This window comes from Crotalus tigris, unplaced genomic scaffold, assembly GCF_016545835.1.
Source record: "Crotalus tigris isolate CLP2741 ecotype Arizona unplaced genomic scaffold, ASM1654583v1 scf7180000020529.43009, whole genome shotgun sequence".
NCBI classification, from domain to species: domain Eukaryota; kingdom Metazoa; phylum Chordata; class Lepidosauria; order Squamata; family Viperidae; genus Crotalus; species Crotalus tigris.
Window position 1 is genome coordinate 24,088 of NW_024098063.1, and position 18,922 is coordinate 43,009.

At 48.5% G+C, this 18,922-nt stretch overlaps 1 protein-coding gene across 2 annotated transcripts; it reads right to left on the reverse strand.

Annotated features, from left to right (window-relative positions):
* Positions 1 to 3,243: 3,243 nt before the first annotated feature.
* LOC120318909 (protein FAM83H-like) lies at positions 3,244 to 18,723 on the reverse strand. 2 transcript variants are annotated; one of them, XM_039367062.1, is made up of 5 exons: positions 18,075 to 18,723; positions 12,650 to 12,814; positions 11,610 to 11,734; positions 8,622 to 11,267; positions 3,244 to 4,026 (listed from the first exon to the last, which is right to left on the reverse strand). In XM_039367062.1, the coding sequence occupies exons 1-4, from the start codon at positions 18,528 to 18,530 to the stop codon at positions 8,648 to 8,650; spliced, it is 3,366 nt and encodes a 1,121-aa protein (XP_039222996.1). In that variant the 5' UTR covers positions 18,531 to 18,723; the 3' UTR covers positions 3,244 to 4,026; positions 8,622 to 8,647. The 2 variants fall into 2 exon arrangements, with proteins under 2 accessions (XP_039222996.1, XP_039222995.1); XM_039367061.1 differs by having other exon boundaries at positions 3,244 to 11,267.
* Between the last annotated feature and the right edge of the window lie 199 nt (positions 18,724 to 18,922).

An 18,922-nucleotide genomic window follows, 5' to 3' on the forward strand; every position in this document is an offset into this window, starting at 1 on the left:
CTAATTCCTTAAATCTATTTGTCACCTCTACTGTATATTCATCAGGAATATGATTTAGTTCATACCTGAGTGGCCTAGTGCTTTTCCCTACTTTTTTCAATTTAAGCCTAAATTTTGCAACGAGAAGCTCATGATCTGAGCCACAGTCAGCTCCTGGTCTTGTTTTTACTGACTGTATACAGCTTCTCCATCTTTGGCTGCAGAGCACATAGTCAATCTGATTTCTATGTTGACCGTCTGGTGATGTCCATGTGTAGAGCCGTCTCTTGGGTTGTTGGAAAAGAGTGTTTGTTATGACCATCGTATTCTCTTGACAAAATTCTATTAGCCTGTGCCCTGCTTCATTTTGTACTCCAAGGCCAAACTTGCCTGTTATTCCGGTTATCTTTTGGCTTCCTACCTTAGCATTCCAATCCCCCATGATGATAAGGACATCATTTTTTGGTGTTAATTCTATAAGGTGCTGTAGGGCTTCATAGAACCGGTCAATTTCATCCTCTTCAGCACCAGTGGTTGGGGCATAGATTTGGACTATTGTGATATTGAATGGTTTGCCTTGGATTCGAATTGAGATCATTCTGTCATTTTGGGGATTGTATCCCAGTATTGCTTTTCCTATTCTTTCATTGACTATGAAGGCTACTCCATTTCTTCTGAGGGATTCTTGCCCATAGTAGTATACCTGATGGTCATCTGAGTTAAATTCACCCATTCCTGTCCATTTTAGTTCGCTGATTCCTAAGATGTCGATGTTCAGTCTTGTCATCTCTTTTTTGACTACGTCTAGCTTGCCTTGATTCATGGATCTTACATTCCAGGTTCCTATGGAGAAAAAATCTTTACAGCATCGGACTTTCCTTTCACCACCAGATATATCCACAGCTGAGCGTCCTTTCGGCTTTGGCCCAGTCGCTTCATTCTTTCTGGCGCTACTAGTACTAGCCCTCTGCTCTTCCCCAGTAGCATATTGGACACCTTCCGACCTGAGGGGCTCATCTTCCAGCGTCATATCTTTTTGCCTTTTAGTACTGTCCATGGGGTTTTCATGGCAAAGACACTGGAGTGGTTTGCCATTTCCTTCTCCAGTGGATCACATTTTGTCAGAACTCTCTGCTATAACCTGTCCATCTTGGGTGGCCCTGCACGGCATAGCTTATAGCTTCATTGAGTTACGCAAGCCCCTTCGCCACGACAAGGCAGTAATCCATAAAGGGGTGATGAATTCTATGAAGCAATTTAAAGCATAGTTTTACCTGAGCCCTTCTATGAGCCAATATTAAAGTACCTGGTCTTTGCGGAACAGGCCTTCTCTGGACCAAGGTTAAAACACCAGGCCTTCAGATCCTATAGGTGTGGGAGACAAAAAAGCCATTCTGTCTTTTAAAGAGGCCCTGGTGTGCTCCCTCCTCAAGAAGCCACAGTTGGACCCCATGGCTCTGGTTCCATGCAGTCACTCACCTTTCTTTTTAGGGATGGTGGCAGCGTTGCAACTCCAGAGGGTCCTGGAGGAAATGGATTATCTGGACCATTTTCCGTCAGGTTTAAGGCCTGAGTATGGGACAGAAGCAGCATTGGTTCCTCTCACGGATGACCTCTGGTGGGAGTGGGATGGAGGTGGTGCACCCATCCCTACCATCTACTGGTTATCCCTTAGAAGTATCAGACTGTAAAACATTTTTTGTATTTTAGTGATTTCTCATACGTATATGGGGAGCTTGACTGACCATCAGGTCCCCTTACACCAGTGTTTCTCAACCTTGACAATTTTAAGGCATGTGGACTTCAACTCCCAGAATTCCACAGCCAGCAATGCTGGCTGTGGAATTCTGGGAGTTGAAGTCCACATGCCTTAAAATTGTCAAGGTTGAGAAACACTGCCTTACACCAAGGAAACTCAGGTATTTTTGTCTTCTTGCCTAGGAAGAGTTAGGAAGTCCAGAGGGAAAAGCCCAATTCTTCCTGGCATGAGTGACTAATGCTAAGGAGAGAAAAGTAACTTTTGACAAGTTGTGTCCTGCTGGGATGATGCATGAGTGGGGACCAGAGAAAAGGGTGGTAACCACAGTTCTTAAACGAGAACGTGAGCCAGAGGCCACTCCCCCAGCCCGCAGCTCCTCCTCCTCCAAGACCGTGCCAGAGGCTCGAGTGCCGTTCTGCTCTGAGATGGCTGCCTCGCCCCGGCTCTGATGTCTGATTGCCTTCAAAGGCAGGAATGGTTTTGTGGCCCATCTTTCCAGAGGCAAATTAGATTCCCCCAAGCCCCCAGATGGAGAGGCTGTATGTGTGTGAATGTGCGGATGAGGTATGGGGAGGTTAAGTAATTGACTTCCTGTGCTCATGTTCTCCAAGACTAACCCAGACTGGCCTTCCCTAGAAGGGAAAGACAATAGGCACATTCCCTACTTGCGCCATGTTAGGCTTGGAGATACCTCCTGGTTCTGCCCCACGGAGAAAATATTGTGGTCATGGGCGAGTATCTCTGGGCATTTAGTGCTGGAATCGAGAATTGTGTTAAAGAGACATTGTGCTGAAATGTGGTATCAGTAATATATACTTAGAATATGTATACGTATTCTAAGTATATATTATGTATATTTCGAATATGCCCATTGGGGCACATATTCTAAACTGGCTTAAAGTTAGCTCATCCGACACCTGTTAACAAACTGAGGTAGTGTACCATGTCTAGCTTGGAAAGTAGAGCTGGAGTGCTTCCATCATGTAACCCCAAGCCCGCTTCCAATCCTGTGGTCCTGCTGGCCCTTAGCCACAAGGTGTGCTGTGCCCAGCATAGCGACACTTGTAGACTTTTCTTAGCTGACCAGGAATATACATAAGTTACCTGAGGCTGGAGCTTGTTCAATGGTACGCGTCCACAGCCTTCCCAGGCTGGTGCTGATGAAGCAGCCTCACCTTTAAACCTTAATCACGCAAACCAGTGAACAAAATTGTAGCAACTTGAATCCCATTCAAATGCAGTGGTGGCTTTTTGTTTAGCAGCATTTTGAGATAGGAAACAGGCAACTGCGATTTTAGGTTAAAAAATAAACTTAATGTACTTTGTAGACCCCACCCTGTCCAAAAGTCCAGAAAATCACAACCGCTTCACTGTGTTGTCTGGCTCCACCCTTTGGTTTCTCAGACCTAAAACTGCAGTCGGAATCTGATACGTACAGAGGTGAAAGCCTTCCCACGCGAAAGAAAACTTCATATACTTGACAATTAAGAAGCAATTGCAAGAAATGTATGTACATTTGCATAGTTTATTCCAGTCACAGAACTTATAACTGCTTTAAGCAGAATTATTAGCCCTCTAGGCAACTGATTGCTTCAAGCCCAATGAGCTATCTTTTTTCCCCAAATACTCTTAGAACAATTCTGCAGCCCCTTTTTCAGAGATTTAAGAACTGCCCAATTGAAAGCAGATTTCAAAGTAATGGACAGGTTTTATCGGGGTGATACATAATCAGGAGGAACAAGACTGGCACTTGAAACGATGGCCTGAGCAAGGGAATTCTTCAGGTAACTATCTCTGGGTCTCGGCCCCTTGGCCGACACCCTTGGCTTTCTCTCAGTACTTATAAAGTGGTAATTTAGCCTAAGTTATCTGAAAAATCCCAATTAATCAGCACTAGAGTATTGAGACTACCCAAGGAGCCCTGAAAATAGGTTGCACCAAAGGTCCGGCACAGTCAATGAGGGTCAACTGATGATTTTGGCAAGTCCAACACAAGACTGGGCTACAGAATGAATGCATTGGGGGAGGGGAATGCCTTAGGAAGCCCTCCAAATAACTCTGGAGAGGTGGCCAACCAGCCCCATTTGGAGGCCTCCAGGAAGGGAGGAGATCTGGGGAAGTGATTCCACTGCTGAACAGCTTTTCCAGGAATATCTAGCGCTTGGCCTTCAGTGGCTGGCTCTGGGGGCAAGTGGTTTTGCTCATAGAGGTAGTACAGCAGCTGGATGGCCTAAAGTTCTCAATGGGTTGAGATCCTCAGTCTCAGTCTTTGTCTCACCTTCTTTGACCTAGTATTGAAGTGGAGCAACAAACATTAGTATACCATGTACCAGACCAGTTGGGAGGAGTGTGTGTGTGTGTGTGTGTGTGTGTGTGTGTGTGTGTGTGTATGAGAAAGGAAAAAACAGCAATAATTTAGGTCACTTTCCCTCAAGGGAGGTATTAAGATATTGGGAAGGTCAGGATGGCGTTCACATGCCTCATTTGGAGACTGAATTAACCAGTCTTCTGGTTAATAGCAATATATTGAACCATAAACTAAAAAACTGGGTTTGCATTAGATGCTAAGTCACAAAGGAATGGACAAAGCGGAAAATGAATAAAGAGCTCTATTAAGATTTTAATGGCCTAACTAAATTGCCCGCTAATGTCCTTTGTGGGTCTTGCTAATACCGTGAGAGATGTGCATCAAATTCACAACTGTTTAATTTGACTACGTCCAGGAGTTTTCCCATCTCTTTTTGAAGACTCTCAGACATTCCTAGTCATGTGCCAAGACTGGGCACAGGAGGCCCAATTGTGGCCACTTCGCTGTTTCTGCCACAGCCAGCAAGCCCATGAATTGCGAGTGACAGCCCTACCTGATATTCCTTCCAGCCTCGCAAGGGCAAACAAGGCAACAGAAGTAAAGAAATGCCCTTTAACATTTCTTTACAGGACCCTGTTCATTTTACCTAGCCCTTAGCCCGAGGAGAAAGCAGGTAGCGCTCTCGTCTGTACCAGAGGTCCCTGGGAATGATCCCATGCAGCTCCCCTGCCCCCCAACCCAGGAAGGAAGCCTGGGGCCCTCTTCTCATGCCCCACAAAGGAGGGTGGAGAGGGATGTTGCAGCTCCCTCTGGGTCGGGTGCAAGCAGGTCCTCCCATTCTGTCTCGGACTGCATGGCAACACTTTCCTCGGCCCTCACCAGAGCCACCTGCCTGCACACACTCCAGGATGCTTTCTCTATCCTAGGGCCACGACCCCCCCCCAAATCCTTTGGGCTCCAGGGACCAGTTCTGTGGAGAGAGGGTTTTCCACAGGCAGGACGGGGGGGGGGCATGGTTTCCTATGCTGCCTGCATCCCGTGGATGGGGCTTGGACTGTTTGCATGGCCTGGTTTCAGGCATGCCGTGGATCGCTGGTCATCCTCCATCTCTCCAGTGGAAGCAGTGAGATGGGCTGGAAGTGACCCCTCATCTTCTACCTGCAGAGCAGCCTTCTTGAATCGGGGCGGTAGCCCGTCCATCTCCCCTGAGGAGCTCTGTCTAAACTGGAGCCTTTGGACTGCGGACAGCGGCTCTGTCCAGGCCGGTTCTCGCTGAGAGGATGAGCTTGTGGGAGCAAAGTAGGGAAAAGTTCTGGACGCAGGTAGAGGTTTTTTCTTCTTCTTTTTTTCCCTTCAACCATTGCTGGGAATCGTGGTGCAAGAAGAAATTGCAGGATACTGAAAATCAAGAGCTAGCCATAGGAATGCCCTCTCTCTACTCTGCCCTGGCGAGACCGTATCACAAAAGCAAGTGATTACGGACCAGGGTATCCAGAATACTGACAGGCTAGAAGGCGTTCAGAGGAGGGTGACAAAATGCAGAGATCCATAGAGGAGGAGGAGGAGGAGGAGGAGGAGGAGGAGGAGGAGGAGGAGGAGGAGGAAAAACCAGGTTATCAGGCTTCAGGTACACAAAAAGGGCATCCTAGGGAAGGTGACTGGAAAGGTGGGGTGCCCCTTCCAGCCCCCAGTTCTATGACTGTCAGTAATAGTGGGAGACTTCGGTTGCCCTGGTGTCAGTGGGGGAATTTGCCAAATCGAATGTCGAATAAACCTTTGCCCTGTTTTCCCGAGCGTTTCACTCATCAGAAAAACGAACAAGGAGGCCTGCTGTCCCAGCCCTAGCCCTCTCCCCATAGGAGGGAAGGGGAGCTAACTGAAACATTAGGCCAAGTTATAATGTTACCTCTGAGTTTGTAATTTCTGGAAGGGGACCTGAAAAGAGAAAAATTTGGAAGGACTTATCCAAATTCCAAGGGAAGATAGGTGAGATCCAATCACTTGAAATCCTGAAGGAGCAAACGATCCAAGAAAGATGAGAAGAATTCTAAGCAATGGGATTCTGTAAGGGACCGTCAGAAATAATCCAACCAAAGAAAAATGGGGACAAAAATCTGAGGAGGTCAGCAGAGTTACAGAAGTTCTTTCAACTGCTGAAGAGAAAAAGAGACGCATGCAAAACATGGAAAGAGGAACAATAAATGCATAAAAAAATAAAGCCCAACAGAATGTAGGCCTGTTGTAAGAAGAAATTGCTTAAGGCTGATGGTGCAAAGGGACCATCTTACTTTGCATCTTTCCCCAGAATAGAAATGGCGCTATGGCTACGAGGAAGCTGAATCTCGGGACAAATGCGGTGAAACCGTCAGCTGAGTGGAGAGGTTCATCCCTCTTTCTCGGGGAGTAAAGAGACATTCCAGTTTAGAGTCTCTTCGGGAGAGGGAAACACCTGTGGTTTCCCAAGGGAAGTCTGGCAAAATTCTTGTAATAGCAGCTGATCAGGAAAATGCCCACTTGGGCCTCCCCTCAAGTGGTTCTGGTTGCCTCGCCCCGACCCCAAAGATGAGGACAAGAAGGAAATTAGGTTATCTTGAATGAGGTATCCAGACCCACATGTGGATTATGTTCTTCGGTGTTGAGGGCAATTGCAGAACCCTCTTGGTGATCTCTGACGACTTCGGGAGGACTGGTGAGGTTGCAGAAGACTGGAGGAGGTCAAATTTTAAGGAGAAATTTCCTGTCAATGAGAATAGTTACTCAGTGGAATAGCTTGTTTTTGGGAAGTTGTGGGGGCTTCATCACTGGAGGTTTTTAAGAAAAGACTGGATAACCATTTGTCCAGAATGGTATAGGTTCTCCTGTGTGGGCAAAGGGTTGGACTAGAAGACCTCCAATGTCCCTTCCAACTCTTACTCTATTATTAAGTCCCACCTTCAAAAAGGGAAGGAGAAGGGCCTGAGAAACTACTTGACCAAATAGACCATTTGTGAGAAAGAAATACAATAGTTAAGAAGAGCCAGCGGGAGGTGGTGATGGGGTGTCTCACAAAGAAATTATCCCAGACTATAACCCCAGATAGAGTTCCTGGCTTAGTAGATGAGGGGAATCTTACAGACATCGTGAACCAGAATCTCAACAAAAGTATTTCTAGACACTCTTCACTTGAGACTTCCTTCCAAGCTGGAGAACATCCATTAGAAAGCGCTTTTTTGGGTACAATCACAGCCAATGGCGAGTCCATCTTACAGTAGTTTCACCCAGTCCTAACCCTCCAGTGGGGTGAGGGGTGGAGGCACAGGGCTCTTTTTATCGAGGGTTTGGAGGAGGGAATCATCGTCTGGGTAGTCACCAAGTTTGCAGAAAGAAGTGAAGACTCAAAAAGGTCTAGAGCAGCTTGAACATTGTAAGGCAGTTTTCAATATGTAAGGCACTAGTCTAGGAAATGTGTAAGGCACTAGTCTAGGATGGGGAAAGCATGACTCGATAGTACGTGTGAAAGGGGTCTGGGTGTCCTCATCAACCATACATGAGCAGCTGCTAAGCAGGCAAATGCTACCCTGGATGAATTTACAGCCACATGAAAGTCCAAATCCCAAGAAGTGAACATCGCACTCTACTCTGCCCTAGCCAAGCCCCATCTGGAGGGCTCTGACCCACCCTGGGTGCCAGAGGTCTAGCAGGGATGGTGGGAGAGCTGGACATGCTTAGCCTACAGCAGGGAGATGCGATGGCAGCCTCCCCATGTCTGAAGGGCTCTCGGAGGACAGGGCCAGAACCAGCATGCTCAAAGAACAAGGGCAGTTCAGGGGAACGTCAGTGAGTACAACAGGCTGCCCCATGAGGGAAATTCTCTTTTACTGGAGGTCTTCCAGCAAGATGGTCATCTAGCAAAGAGGTTCTCCTGCAGGGCTTCCCAAACTTTTGCTTTCATTATCCAAAACTGCCTATCAGAAAGTCCTTTTTACCCAATGTAAGTAAACCACTTTTAAGTCAATTTAAATGACCCCGTTGCAGTTGGGTAATCGGGTTGTGTGCCGTTACTAAAGAAAAAAACACTTTTACCCACTTTGGGATAATTTACCCAGATTTGGGAAGCCCTGTTCTAATGGACCAGATGACCTCTGTGCTTTTCTGTGTGGATTTCACCTTCCCTCGTGGATTCCTTCCTGCCTCTTTCCCTCTACCGCAGATGGAGTGTTCCCACAAAGAAAATGTCCCATGCAAAGGCAAAAGATGAGAGGCAGTGGCCCAGGACGATTGCCCTGAGCTGGGCACTAAGAATGGGGTTCTTGGAATTTGCACAAAAAGCAGTTGTGTTGCCAAATGCTTCCTCTTCGTTCACATGGGTGTTTTTTTCTCTCATACCTGGAGGGAGTTCCTAAGAGTGGGACTAATCTCCATCCCTTCCAAAAAAAGTTAACCTCTAATGGGATGCTAGCCTCTTAATACCCCCAGTGGTCATTTAATCCTGCTTGGTGGCCCCCCTTTCCTCTCTCCCCCAGCCCCAGCCCAGCTGTCCTGCTGCTAGAAAAGGCTTGGAAATGGAAGGTCTGCAGAGGAAGACCTGCCACGAACCTTGGTCCCAGGCAGCTGCCTCAAAGTCATTTTTTGGTTTTGAAGGACCCCAGGAGTTTTGGCATGAACTTCCCCATCTTCTTGTCTTTGGCGTCTGTCTCACATTCCTCCTCGCTTTGTTCCTCCTTCTTGCAGAAAACCTCGAAGCGGCTGTAGACTCGCTTCTCCTTCCTCATGCTCTCCATCCGCTTCAGAAGAGAATCCCGGTCCTCGGAAGGCTCCCTCTGCAGGCCCCGCTTATGGCTCCCAAAGCTCTCTGACCTGCTGACCCCTGTGTACCTCTCTTCCCCTCTGCGGTCTAAACTTGTGGCGGACCTGGACAGCTCAGGATTGCTGGCCGCTGGGAGCTGCCTGGCCAATTCTGCCCGGTTCTTCTGGCTGTTGGCCGAAATTTGCTCCAGAATGACCTTTGTGTCATCTCGGAGGTTGCTGCTGTACAGGACGTTGGCAGTGGCGGAGGGCAGTCGAGGCTGAGGCGCTGGGTTCACCTTGTAGACAGGCACGGGTGAGGCCAGTTTGGGTGATTTCTCCTCCTCTATAATCTCCTGAGAATCACTCCTGGACATTCGCTTGAGGGCTCCTGCGTTCAGTTTATCTGGCTTCCAGCTCTCCGGGCCTGTTTCTTCGTCTGTTTTTTTCTCAGCTTTGGGATTTAGCAACTGCTTTAGCTTGAGAGATCCTTTCCTAAAAAACTCTCTCGGACTCTGTTCCTGCTTGCAAATTTCTTCGTGGGGCTTACTGAGAGAGCTGTCAGAGCCCTGGTTCTTGGAGGAGATGGTGCTGACTGGGGCTTGTGCTGGCTTCTGGCCTTCAGTTTCAGACCCGTCTCCTCCTTTGAAAGACAAGTTTTCCTTCTTCTCTGGTATGGCAAGTTTCGGAGTTTCTCCCACAAATATTAGGCTCTCGTTCCCTGGAAGACTGGATTGGTCTACTGGGTAGAATCGAGAAGCAAGCTTGTCTGTTTTATTGCTCCCGTGGGCCATGGGGTCCTTGCTAAGTACGTCGGTGGCTGAGGCAACCCCCCTAAATTGCTCCTCTGACTCCAGGTGCAGCTTGTAGGGGCTGAAGGAGTCTTTGGAGTCCTCCCGCACCTGGCTCTCCAGAATCTTGTACTGCACCGACTTGGTGCACTTTTTTTCTGCATTCTGGGATTCCTCCTGGAGAAAGGCAGACATAGCCTTGGTGTGACTGAGGGTGGGGCTTTGCGAGTCTTTGCCCACTGACTTGTACTTTTCCAGCAGCTCGGCCACTTTAGAGACAGTGGTGGCTTTTAGGGTTTCAGTGCCCTTGACTGCCTCGGTGGAGGTCTCCTCTTTTTGTACCATTTGGACTTTCTCAGCAGATGAGTTTGGCTGGTCTAATTTGGCAGCACTAAAAATAAGGGAGGATCTCAGTCGCGAACTCCTCTGGATTAAGGGATTTATTCTGCTCCTGAAGGGATCCTGTTTCACCACTGAGGTTTCTTCTGGCAATCTCTCCATTCCAGAAATGTCTTTGGCATTTGGAAGTGGAAGCGGAGGTTTGAAAGAGGGGAGGAGGTCGCTGGGATACTTGCTAAAGGGTTCTGGAGGGCTAAGTACCTCGTTATGCATCTCCGACTCGACTGGCATCAACGGAAGGCCTTCCTCTCCCGGGTCAGATTGATACCCGCTGAGGTAGGAGGAAATTCTCCAGTTGCGCAACCCTGCCCTGTTCTCCTGAACCTTCTTGTCTTGCTCTGCCTCCTGGCCCTGGTCGTGCAGGAAAAGCCTCTGCTCCATGCTCTGCTTCTGTGTGGGAGATGTCTGGCACATAAATTTCTGCCCCATGTTCTGCCTTCTGAGCGAGGGAAGACCGAGGAGACCGTTTCCTCCTGGATTCAGGTGATCAGAGCCGTGTCGCACTTCTTTAGAAGAATTGGAAGGCACATAATCCAGCCGCAGTGGGTACCCATCTGGTGGGAAATTGGGTTCCAGTTCTGGACACCTAAATCCATCTGCATAATCTTCTGGTTCATTGAATCCCAGTCTGCTTCCTCGAATTCTTTCAAAAAGACCCTGGGGCCTGTGAGCCCCATGGGGATGTTCAAACTGATACTGATAAAACTGATCTTTTTGAAAATGACTGGACTGAATTTTAAACTCGTCCAAATTGTTCATGAACAACTGCTTAGAAAACTGCTTTGTGGACTGAAAGTTCTCAAAGGTGCCTTCCGCGAAGCTGTGCCTTTTAAATGAGTCCATCTCCAGCTGCTTGGAACGGAGGTAGCCCCGAACAGGGTCCACCTGGCAATTCTCCATTTCCATTTTTTTGGAATACATTCTCATGGCCGAACCCTCTAAGGTGTGACGCAGCATGTCGTCTCTTCTCAAAGAAGAGAGGAAATACCTGTCTGGGTCAATCCGGTCTGTGAAAGGCGGGAAAAGGTTGTCCTCTCGGGGGAAAAGCAGGTGCGGCTTCTTTGAAAAGAAGGGCATGTTGTTGCCAAAGGGGGCCATGCTGTAGGGCCCCACCGGGGCTTCTGTCCTCACTAAAACGTTGGACGGAGGAACCAGCGGGTCCGACTGGGCGAAAAGAATGCGGAATTCCTCGTCGAAGCTGGCCACCAGCTCACCCTGGAAGATATGAGCGATGCTCCGGTGGATCTTCTCAAACGACCACATGAAGCTGCAAAGGGAGCAGGAGGAAAATGAGTCTTTGATATGAGCTGCAGCTCCCCCCCCCCAACCGCACTTCTCCCCCTGCCACGCCCTGAACACCTCCAGATAGAGATCTCTTAATTTCCATTGGCCATGGGACCTCTAGGATCGATTATCAGTTGGACGGTCAGCCACTTTTTTAATCTGATGACCTCGTGGGACCCACGTTCCATGGTCAAGACTTATTTTATCAGCATCTCTTTTGAGAAACTGGGAGGGGAGGTGTTCTTCTATCCTATAGGTTCTCGTTAGGATGTCCACGATTCACTGGTGTGCAGGCCACCCGCCTTCCCGCCCCCTCCCTGCTCACCTGTAGCTGCCACTCAGCACCACCATGCAGTCCACCAGCAAGAACTTCTCCTTCACGTGGCCCTTGAAGGACATCCCCGTGCGGCAGTAATAGGTGGGGCCAGAAACTGTCCGCACACGTAGGAACTGCAAAGGAACCAAGAGGCTGATCAGCAGGTGCCGAGGCCTGGTGACCTCCTCCATTTGACATCCCCCCCCTCCCTCGCATTTCCCCTCTTGGCCTTTTGAGCCTCCATCCTGCCCAAGAGGCTCGTTTTCCTCTTGGACCAGAACAGGATCAACTGAGTCGGGCTGGGGCTCCTGCCTGTTCCCGAGAGCCTCTCAGGTTGGATCCTTTCAGCTGGAAACCAAAGATGGCTAGTAGAAGTTTGTGATGATGTTTCACTTATGTGAAAAAAATCCTAATTCTTCCTTATATTTGGTAAACTTCTTCTCCCTATGAGAAACTTATTTCTGAAATTGGCACACAGACTGCCAACTGCAAAAGACTTTTCCAGTATGCGCTCAGTATCACAATGTCCATCGGAATGAGACAAGATGTTGCCCTGTGTTCTCAAAACACTTTCCTACTTTTATCAAATCGTGATTTAATCAATCTGATGTTCTGGGTTCACACAACACAGTGAACCAAACATTACATAGAGCTATGTTAGTGCCGATAGTATGCTAGATTAACGCTTCATTGGCTGACCTGTGGCCGTCTTACACTGTACAACATCGCCCGCTGTGAGAGTTGAGGCTCACCGGCTACTGCAGTCAGTCATTGGGCAAAAAGAAGAAATTAGCAGAATAACAGAGGAGTCGGAAGAGGCCTCGGAGGTCTTCCCATCCAACCTTCTGCTTGAGCAGGAGGCCCTGTGCCGTGTCAGGCAAAAATCAACGGGGCTCCCTCGGCCCCATCAAAGGAGCTGCTCCTTTGGCTCCGCAGTTCTGCCTCCAGCAGGGCCCTACTCATTCATGCCCGCTGACTGAGGGCTGCCCCCTCAGCTGGCATCTGTCCTGCCCTCCCCAAATCCCCCCAGACCCATTTCCCGTGCTCACTTCCACAAAGTTGAGGTTCACTCTACATTTGGCAGCCATGTCCAGGAAGAGCTGGGCATGCATCTCATCAAGGAGGATGTAGACGGGAACTCTGCGTGCAGCCGCATCCAGTACCTCGCTCAAGAGGTCCACATCGGTGAAAATATCCATTACTATAGCAACCACCTGAGGGAGTAGGAAAAAGCCCAGATTAGGACCCCGGACATAGAGGCAAGCTGTCTCCCGGCTTGGCCTTCCGTTGTGTGACACTCGGCCATCCAGACTTCCTTCGCTCTTGCCTGAGTTAGCCCGCTTTTGACAAGAGGAAGACGGTGGCAGCCTTTGCCCTGCACCAGCACAAGCTCCCTTTCTCCGGCCCGCACACCCTGAGCCTCGGCCGGCTGGCTAGTTGACCCACAGCACCCGAGGAGACCTGTCCTCCCTTCCAGGAGTCCCCGGGAATCTCCGTCCGGCTGGTTCGGAGGGGCAGAGCCAAGGCAGGCTGTGTCGCACTGCCCCGCGAACGGCAAGGACAGCTTTGCTGGGCGTGATGATGCCATTCTGGGGCAAGTCACCCAAGAGCAACCACAGCAACTGACCGGTCTATTGTCTAGGTTCTGGGTATGGGAAGTTAGATTAAACCTTAAGCAAAAGTCACAGGGAGAAAATGTGAAGCAAATGTTTATGACGTTTAGCTTTGCCCAACCCTTACAAAAGAATTCAACATTTTTGTAATTGTAAATGTAAATTTTGTAAACGTTCTAAACATTGTGCTCTGTGGAGATAATAAGCGTAGTTTTTTTATACATAATATCATATTACAGGTAATCCTCAATTTATAACAGTTCATTTAGTGACCGTTTGAATTACAACAGCACTGAAAAAAGTGATTTATGACTGTTTTTCACACTTATGACTATTGCAGCGTCCCCAGGATCAATGATCAAAATTCAGACGCTGGGCAACTGACTCATATTTATGAAGGTCGCAGTGCCCCGGGGGGGTCATGTGATGCCCTTTTGCGACCTTCTGACAAGCAAAGTCAATGGGGGACACTGGATTCACTTAACGGCCATGATTCTAACTTAACAACTACAGGGATTCACTTTAAAACTATCTCACTTAGTAACAGAAATTTTGAGTCCAATTGTGGTCAAAGGTTGAAGACTGCCTGTATAAATCACTGTTTGATTTTTATTCTCAAAATGTTTCTGAAGCACTAGCTAAGAATTGGAAGTCAATTTATGACTGATCGATAACCACTGATCTTGCAGACACTTTTTTTAAATTACTTAAGGAAGTCTAAATGAGATGAAGCTGTTAAGGGCACAGAAAGTCAACACAATTATTAAATGATTTCGTTTTGCAATGGATGAGTACAGAATTGGATTTTTTTTTGTGTGTGTGTGCTTTACATGCAGTCAGCAATGGCCAATAAAACCCCCCAAAGATGCTGGCTCCAAGTGCCTGGGTCTGGGGAGGGAGGTGGGAACCGCTTCTCAGTTCTTAAAGAGCTTTTCTGGGGTCGCTCCCCAAAAGAGCCGGGCAGGCAGTGTCATTCGCACGCAGGATGTTCAGACTGGCCGCAACTTCCATTTTCCTTTTGATAATTTATCTAGACCTGAAACTTTCCTGTATTTTTATTTCCCCCCCACATTCTTGAAATTATAAGGAATCTTTTAAACATTTGGGAACCCTACTCCTATCCTGAAAATCTTCAAAGAGAATAACACATTTCCTTGGAACAGGAAATACGACTTTTTTTGTCATATGCTTCGGTATTTAGAATACATAAAATAGGGACATTTATGATGACACCAGACAAGATTAGACTTTGGAGTGCTTTTCCTTATTTGCCTTTTCTTATGTTTAGATTTATGTTTAGATTTTAGATTTCCACCTACCCATCTAGCTGTTTGAAAGCATGCAAATGTGAGTAAATAGGTACCACTTCGGTGGGAAGGTCACTGTGTTCTGGGCGACTTTGGCATGTAGCCGTGCCAGGCACCTGACCACAGAAATTGTCTTCGGACAACATTGGCTTCCTTGGCCAAAGAAGGGAGTTGAACACCGCCCCTTAAGGGTCAGACATGACTGGATAGGGGAAGCCTTTGCCTTTTTTATCTTTAGATGGGTTACTAAAATTATGCTTTTATTATTAAATTATTCATTTATTATGTTTTAATTCTTTAAAATATAGGGATCACCATACTATGTCTTCATTGTTTTTGTGACACGCATTTTGTAAATTTGTATATTTTTAAATTTGTATATGTTTAATTTCTATTTTTTCTTTTTAAAAAAGAAGCTCAATAGTTCAGTGGTTAAAGTTGTGGAGCTTGTCAAATGGAAAGTTAACAGTCCAGGTTCGAGACCCGAGTACTGCACGACTGGGTGAGCTCCCGTTACTGCTCCAGCTCCTGCCCACCAAGCAGTTTGAAAACATGCAAATGCGAGTAAGTAAATAGATACCTCTTTGGTGGGAAGGTAACAGCATTCCCTGCACCTTTAGCATATAGTCATGCTTGACACATGACTGCGGAAGCATCTTAGGACAATGCTGGTTCCCTCAGTTAGGAAAGGATGATGAGTATCGCCCCCTAGAGTCCAACATAACTGGACAGGAGAAATGCTTACCTTAACCTTTTACTTAAAAAAAAAATATGTATGTGAGCCTGTTTTAACAGTCCCCTCCCGGAATATTCATTCAGCACAGTGGCCTAACACCCGTGCCCTAGTAAAATTTTGCGCATTAAGGGCATTACTAATAGCACAGTGGCAAGTCACCCTGTATTTCTAACATGCTAAGCATGTGCAACAATGAAACAATTTTGCGCATTACACACATAATCAGTAAACAAATTTCTGAGATTCACATGAGATGGTGACAGTCACTGACTCAGAGTGTTTTCAGGAGAAATTGCTCAAATCTGATTATATAGTAATCAGATTCAATCCTTTTTAACATTGAATAGCAATCCATAAATAGGTATTAAAAGAAATAGAAATTTATTTTCTGGCAAAAGGTTGCAAAAAGACTAATATTTAGAAAATTCAGAGGAATTATTTTCAAAGAAAGAAAATTGAGTGGGATGAAGAGTTCAAGAGGATTCATAAAATCACAGTTGGGAGAATCCTCCAGTCCTTCCCAGGTTGAATATAGCAGGGCTTTTCAAAATTTTCACCCATTGTACTACTTTTAGGATATGGCAATATCCGAGTACCACCAGTCACCTAGCAAGGTGTCAAAAACTTGATGACCAAAAAAGAAAAAAGTGATAAAGCACAGGTAGTCCTCAACTTACAACAGTTCGCTTAATGACTGTTCGAAGTTACAATGGCACTGAAAAAAGTGCCCCCCAAGCCATAGCTGAGCAAGACACCTGCCTGCCTGCCTGGCAGCGCTCTTCCTCCTGTCCGAGGTTTTAACTGTTGTGAGCATTTCTGTTGGGGATTGGCAGCGGGGGTGGGGTGAGGGGGTGTTTGGTTTTTATTCCACCTGTCTGCTGGATGGTTGCAGCAGGTTTTGGTCACTTCACATGACCCTGGGACACTGTGACCGTCATAAATATGAATCAGTTGCCAAGCATCTGAATGTAAATCACAAGACCCTGGAGATGCTGCAACATTCCAGCTGATCGGCGCATCTTCTGGGCTCAGCAGAAGCGCCAGGATCAGCGCTGAGCTCCAGCTGGAGCCTGGCACTGATCCTGGCGCTTCCGCTGAGCCCTGACAGCCCGAAGAAACGCCAATTAGCTGGAAAGCAACACTGATCCTGGCGCTTCCGCTGAGCCCTGACAGCCCTGCAGCTCCAGCCATCTCTTGCTCAGCTTGTGCGGTGCTCCCACCGGTTCAGCTCATTCCCCTCCCTCGCTACGACTTTTCTAGGATGATCACGTACCACCTGCCAGTGCCAATGTACCACGGGTGGTACTCGTACCACTGGTTGAAAAGCCCTGGAGTATAGGATCTGCAAAACCATTTTGGACGGATGAACCTCCACCTGCTGTTAGGAGACCTCCACTGAAAGGTGGGGGGGAAGGCTCTAAATGAGTTGCCTCGTTTCATAGCTCTCACTTCCAGGAAATCCCTCCCAATGTGGAGACTTAGGAGCCTGGGTCAGGCTACGTCCCAATGGAATGATTAATAATAAAATAACCTGAACCTGGATGGTGAGGGGTGCAGGGGGCTCATCTGAGCGCAGTCCAAACCCAGAAGTGGAAGCGAAGAGGGGCCGCATAGCAGTGCCTTGTATAAAAATGGTCCCTGGGTTCCCCCACCGTTCAATTGAATCATAGCTTATTCAACTCAGTTTTCTAGGCTTCAGCTCTCTTCTGCACAGCCGACCCAACCAGCGGGACTAGCTTGCGGCTCGGTGTATGTCGTCCCGAAGACAGGGGAGTGCAGGAAAGGGTCAGGGAGACCGAGAGCAAGTGTGGCCGGTCTCCTTTAGCAGCCCTGGTGGAGCAGGTGGGAGAGGAAAGCAGAGGGACTAGCCACGCCGCAAAGATGGTACAGTGGGAAAGGGTGGCCAAACATGGTTGGACAGCCATTTGTTCTGAATGGTATAAGGACTCTTGCCCTAGGCAGGGGGTTGGACTAGAAGACCTCCAAGGTCCCTGCCAGCCCTACAATTGTACGATTTTCCTCTATGGCCAAAGCTGCCAATCTGCAGAGAGACAGAGCCTTGCCCGGAGATGAATGAGAAGGCAAGTGACCTGGATTCCTAACTTCCCAAGTGGAGTGGAGACAAGCAATTCTGGGAGAACATTAGGAAACAGCCCTCAAGGGCAGAGCCATTTGACTATAAAGCTGGTGGTGGGCCCTCCCTCACAGAGACTCCTCAAACTGACCTCGGGCTTCACTGAGCAGGATGGGATCCAATGAGATAAATAGCCCCTTCTAACTCTACAATCCATCCATGAATTCAAGGGAAAAACTGCACCATCAACCGAGAGAGAGAGAGACAGCCAAGTCCCTACAGTTAGTTCTTGCATCAGAGGGTTGGAAAGTGATCAAAATAACACCGCTTTTGAAAGAGGGATCTGGTAAATTGTAAGATCCCAATGGAAACAGGAAGTTAACCCTGGTGTCAGTTGCTTGGGACGGCGTGGGGGGAACCACCCCACTTTGCTGGACTCCTGCTTGGAGAAGTGGGCTGCCCTCCTGAACTGAAATGCTCACTTCCAGCTCCATGGCTCTCCGAAAGCAGGAGAAAACAGGTCAGAATAGAAACACAACTCATACGCAAAATTCTGGAGGGAGATCAAGAACTAAAAACGGCCCAAAGACCACTGAAAGAAAAAAATCATTATCTGGAGTGGAAAGCCAACTGTCTCACCCACTTCTCTGCTTCTCTCCTAGAACCTCTGACCACCCCCACCCCCCACCGTCTCCCCTATCTTCCACAACCACAACCTCACAGTTCTGCCTCTCGCTCTCCTACCTGCTGTGCAGCCCGAATCATTCGGCGTGCCTCCTCCTTGATGCTGGGGTTATCCGGGGGTGGGGGCTGTACCAAAGTAGTCACCTCTGTTCCCCGGAACCCAAAGACCATTGGCCAGCCCAGATCCAGCTCTGGAACGGCCAGGTCAGAGTTCACTGGCCAGTAAGTGCCTGAGGAACCGTCCGTGTCCGCGTCCGGCGGGCCGGAGTCCGTGCTGCCGCCTCCCTCCTGAGAGGTGCATTGCGGCTTCTGCAGGTGCTGCGTGATGTGCTCGATCTCCGAGGGGCAAAGGAAGTCCGGGGCCGCCTCCTCCGCCAGAAACCGGTGGTAGCTCTCCTTGCCCTCCTCTGCCAGCAAGTCCAGCGCCAGCCGGTAGTACTCCTTGTAGTGGGGCGGCAGGTAGTTGGGATCCAGAGGGTTGTCCCCTTGGGAGGAGCTCTGTGACCGGCGAGCCATGGCAGCAGAAGCCTCTGTGGGGGGGGGGAAAGAAAAGGCCGGTTGGTTGATTCAGTGCGTGTGCTGCCCAGCTTGCTCCCCAGAGCGACCCCCAAGGGCTGGGGCAAGCAGCGTCCCTTCCTTCTACTCTGATCCCTGGGAGTCCCTCTCCTGGAAAGGCCAGGGCCACTGGCCAGAGAAGCCCGAGTGGGGGGGGAGGGCTCTCTGGTTCTGTGGTAAGGCTTTCTGGGCAGGCCCGCCCGTCCGCCCACCCGCTCCCCCCAGCACCCACAGCGGCCCATCCAGGCAGCTGAAGCGATGCCATGCAGCAGCTCCAGCAGGGGTCCCATCAAAGAGGATTTTGCCAGTTGTGCCCTTCGCACCTGCTTTCCTCTCCAGTCACCGGTAAGCGC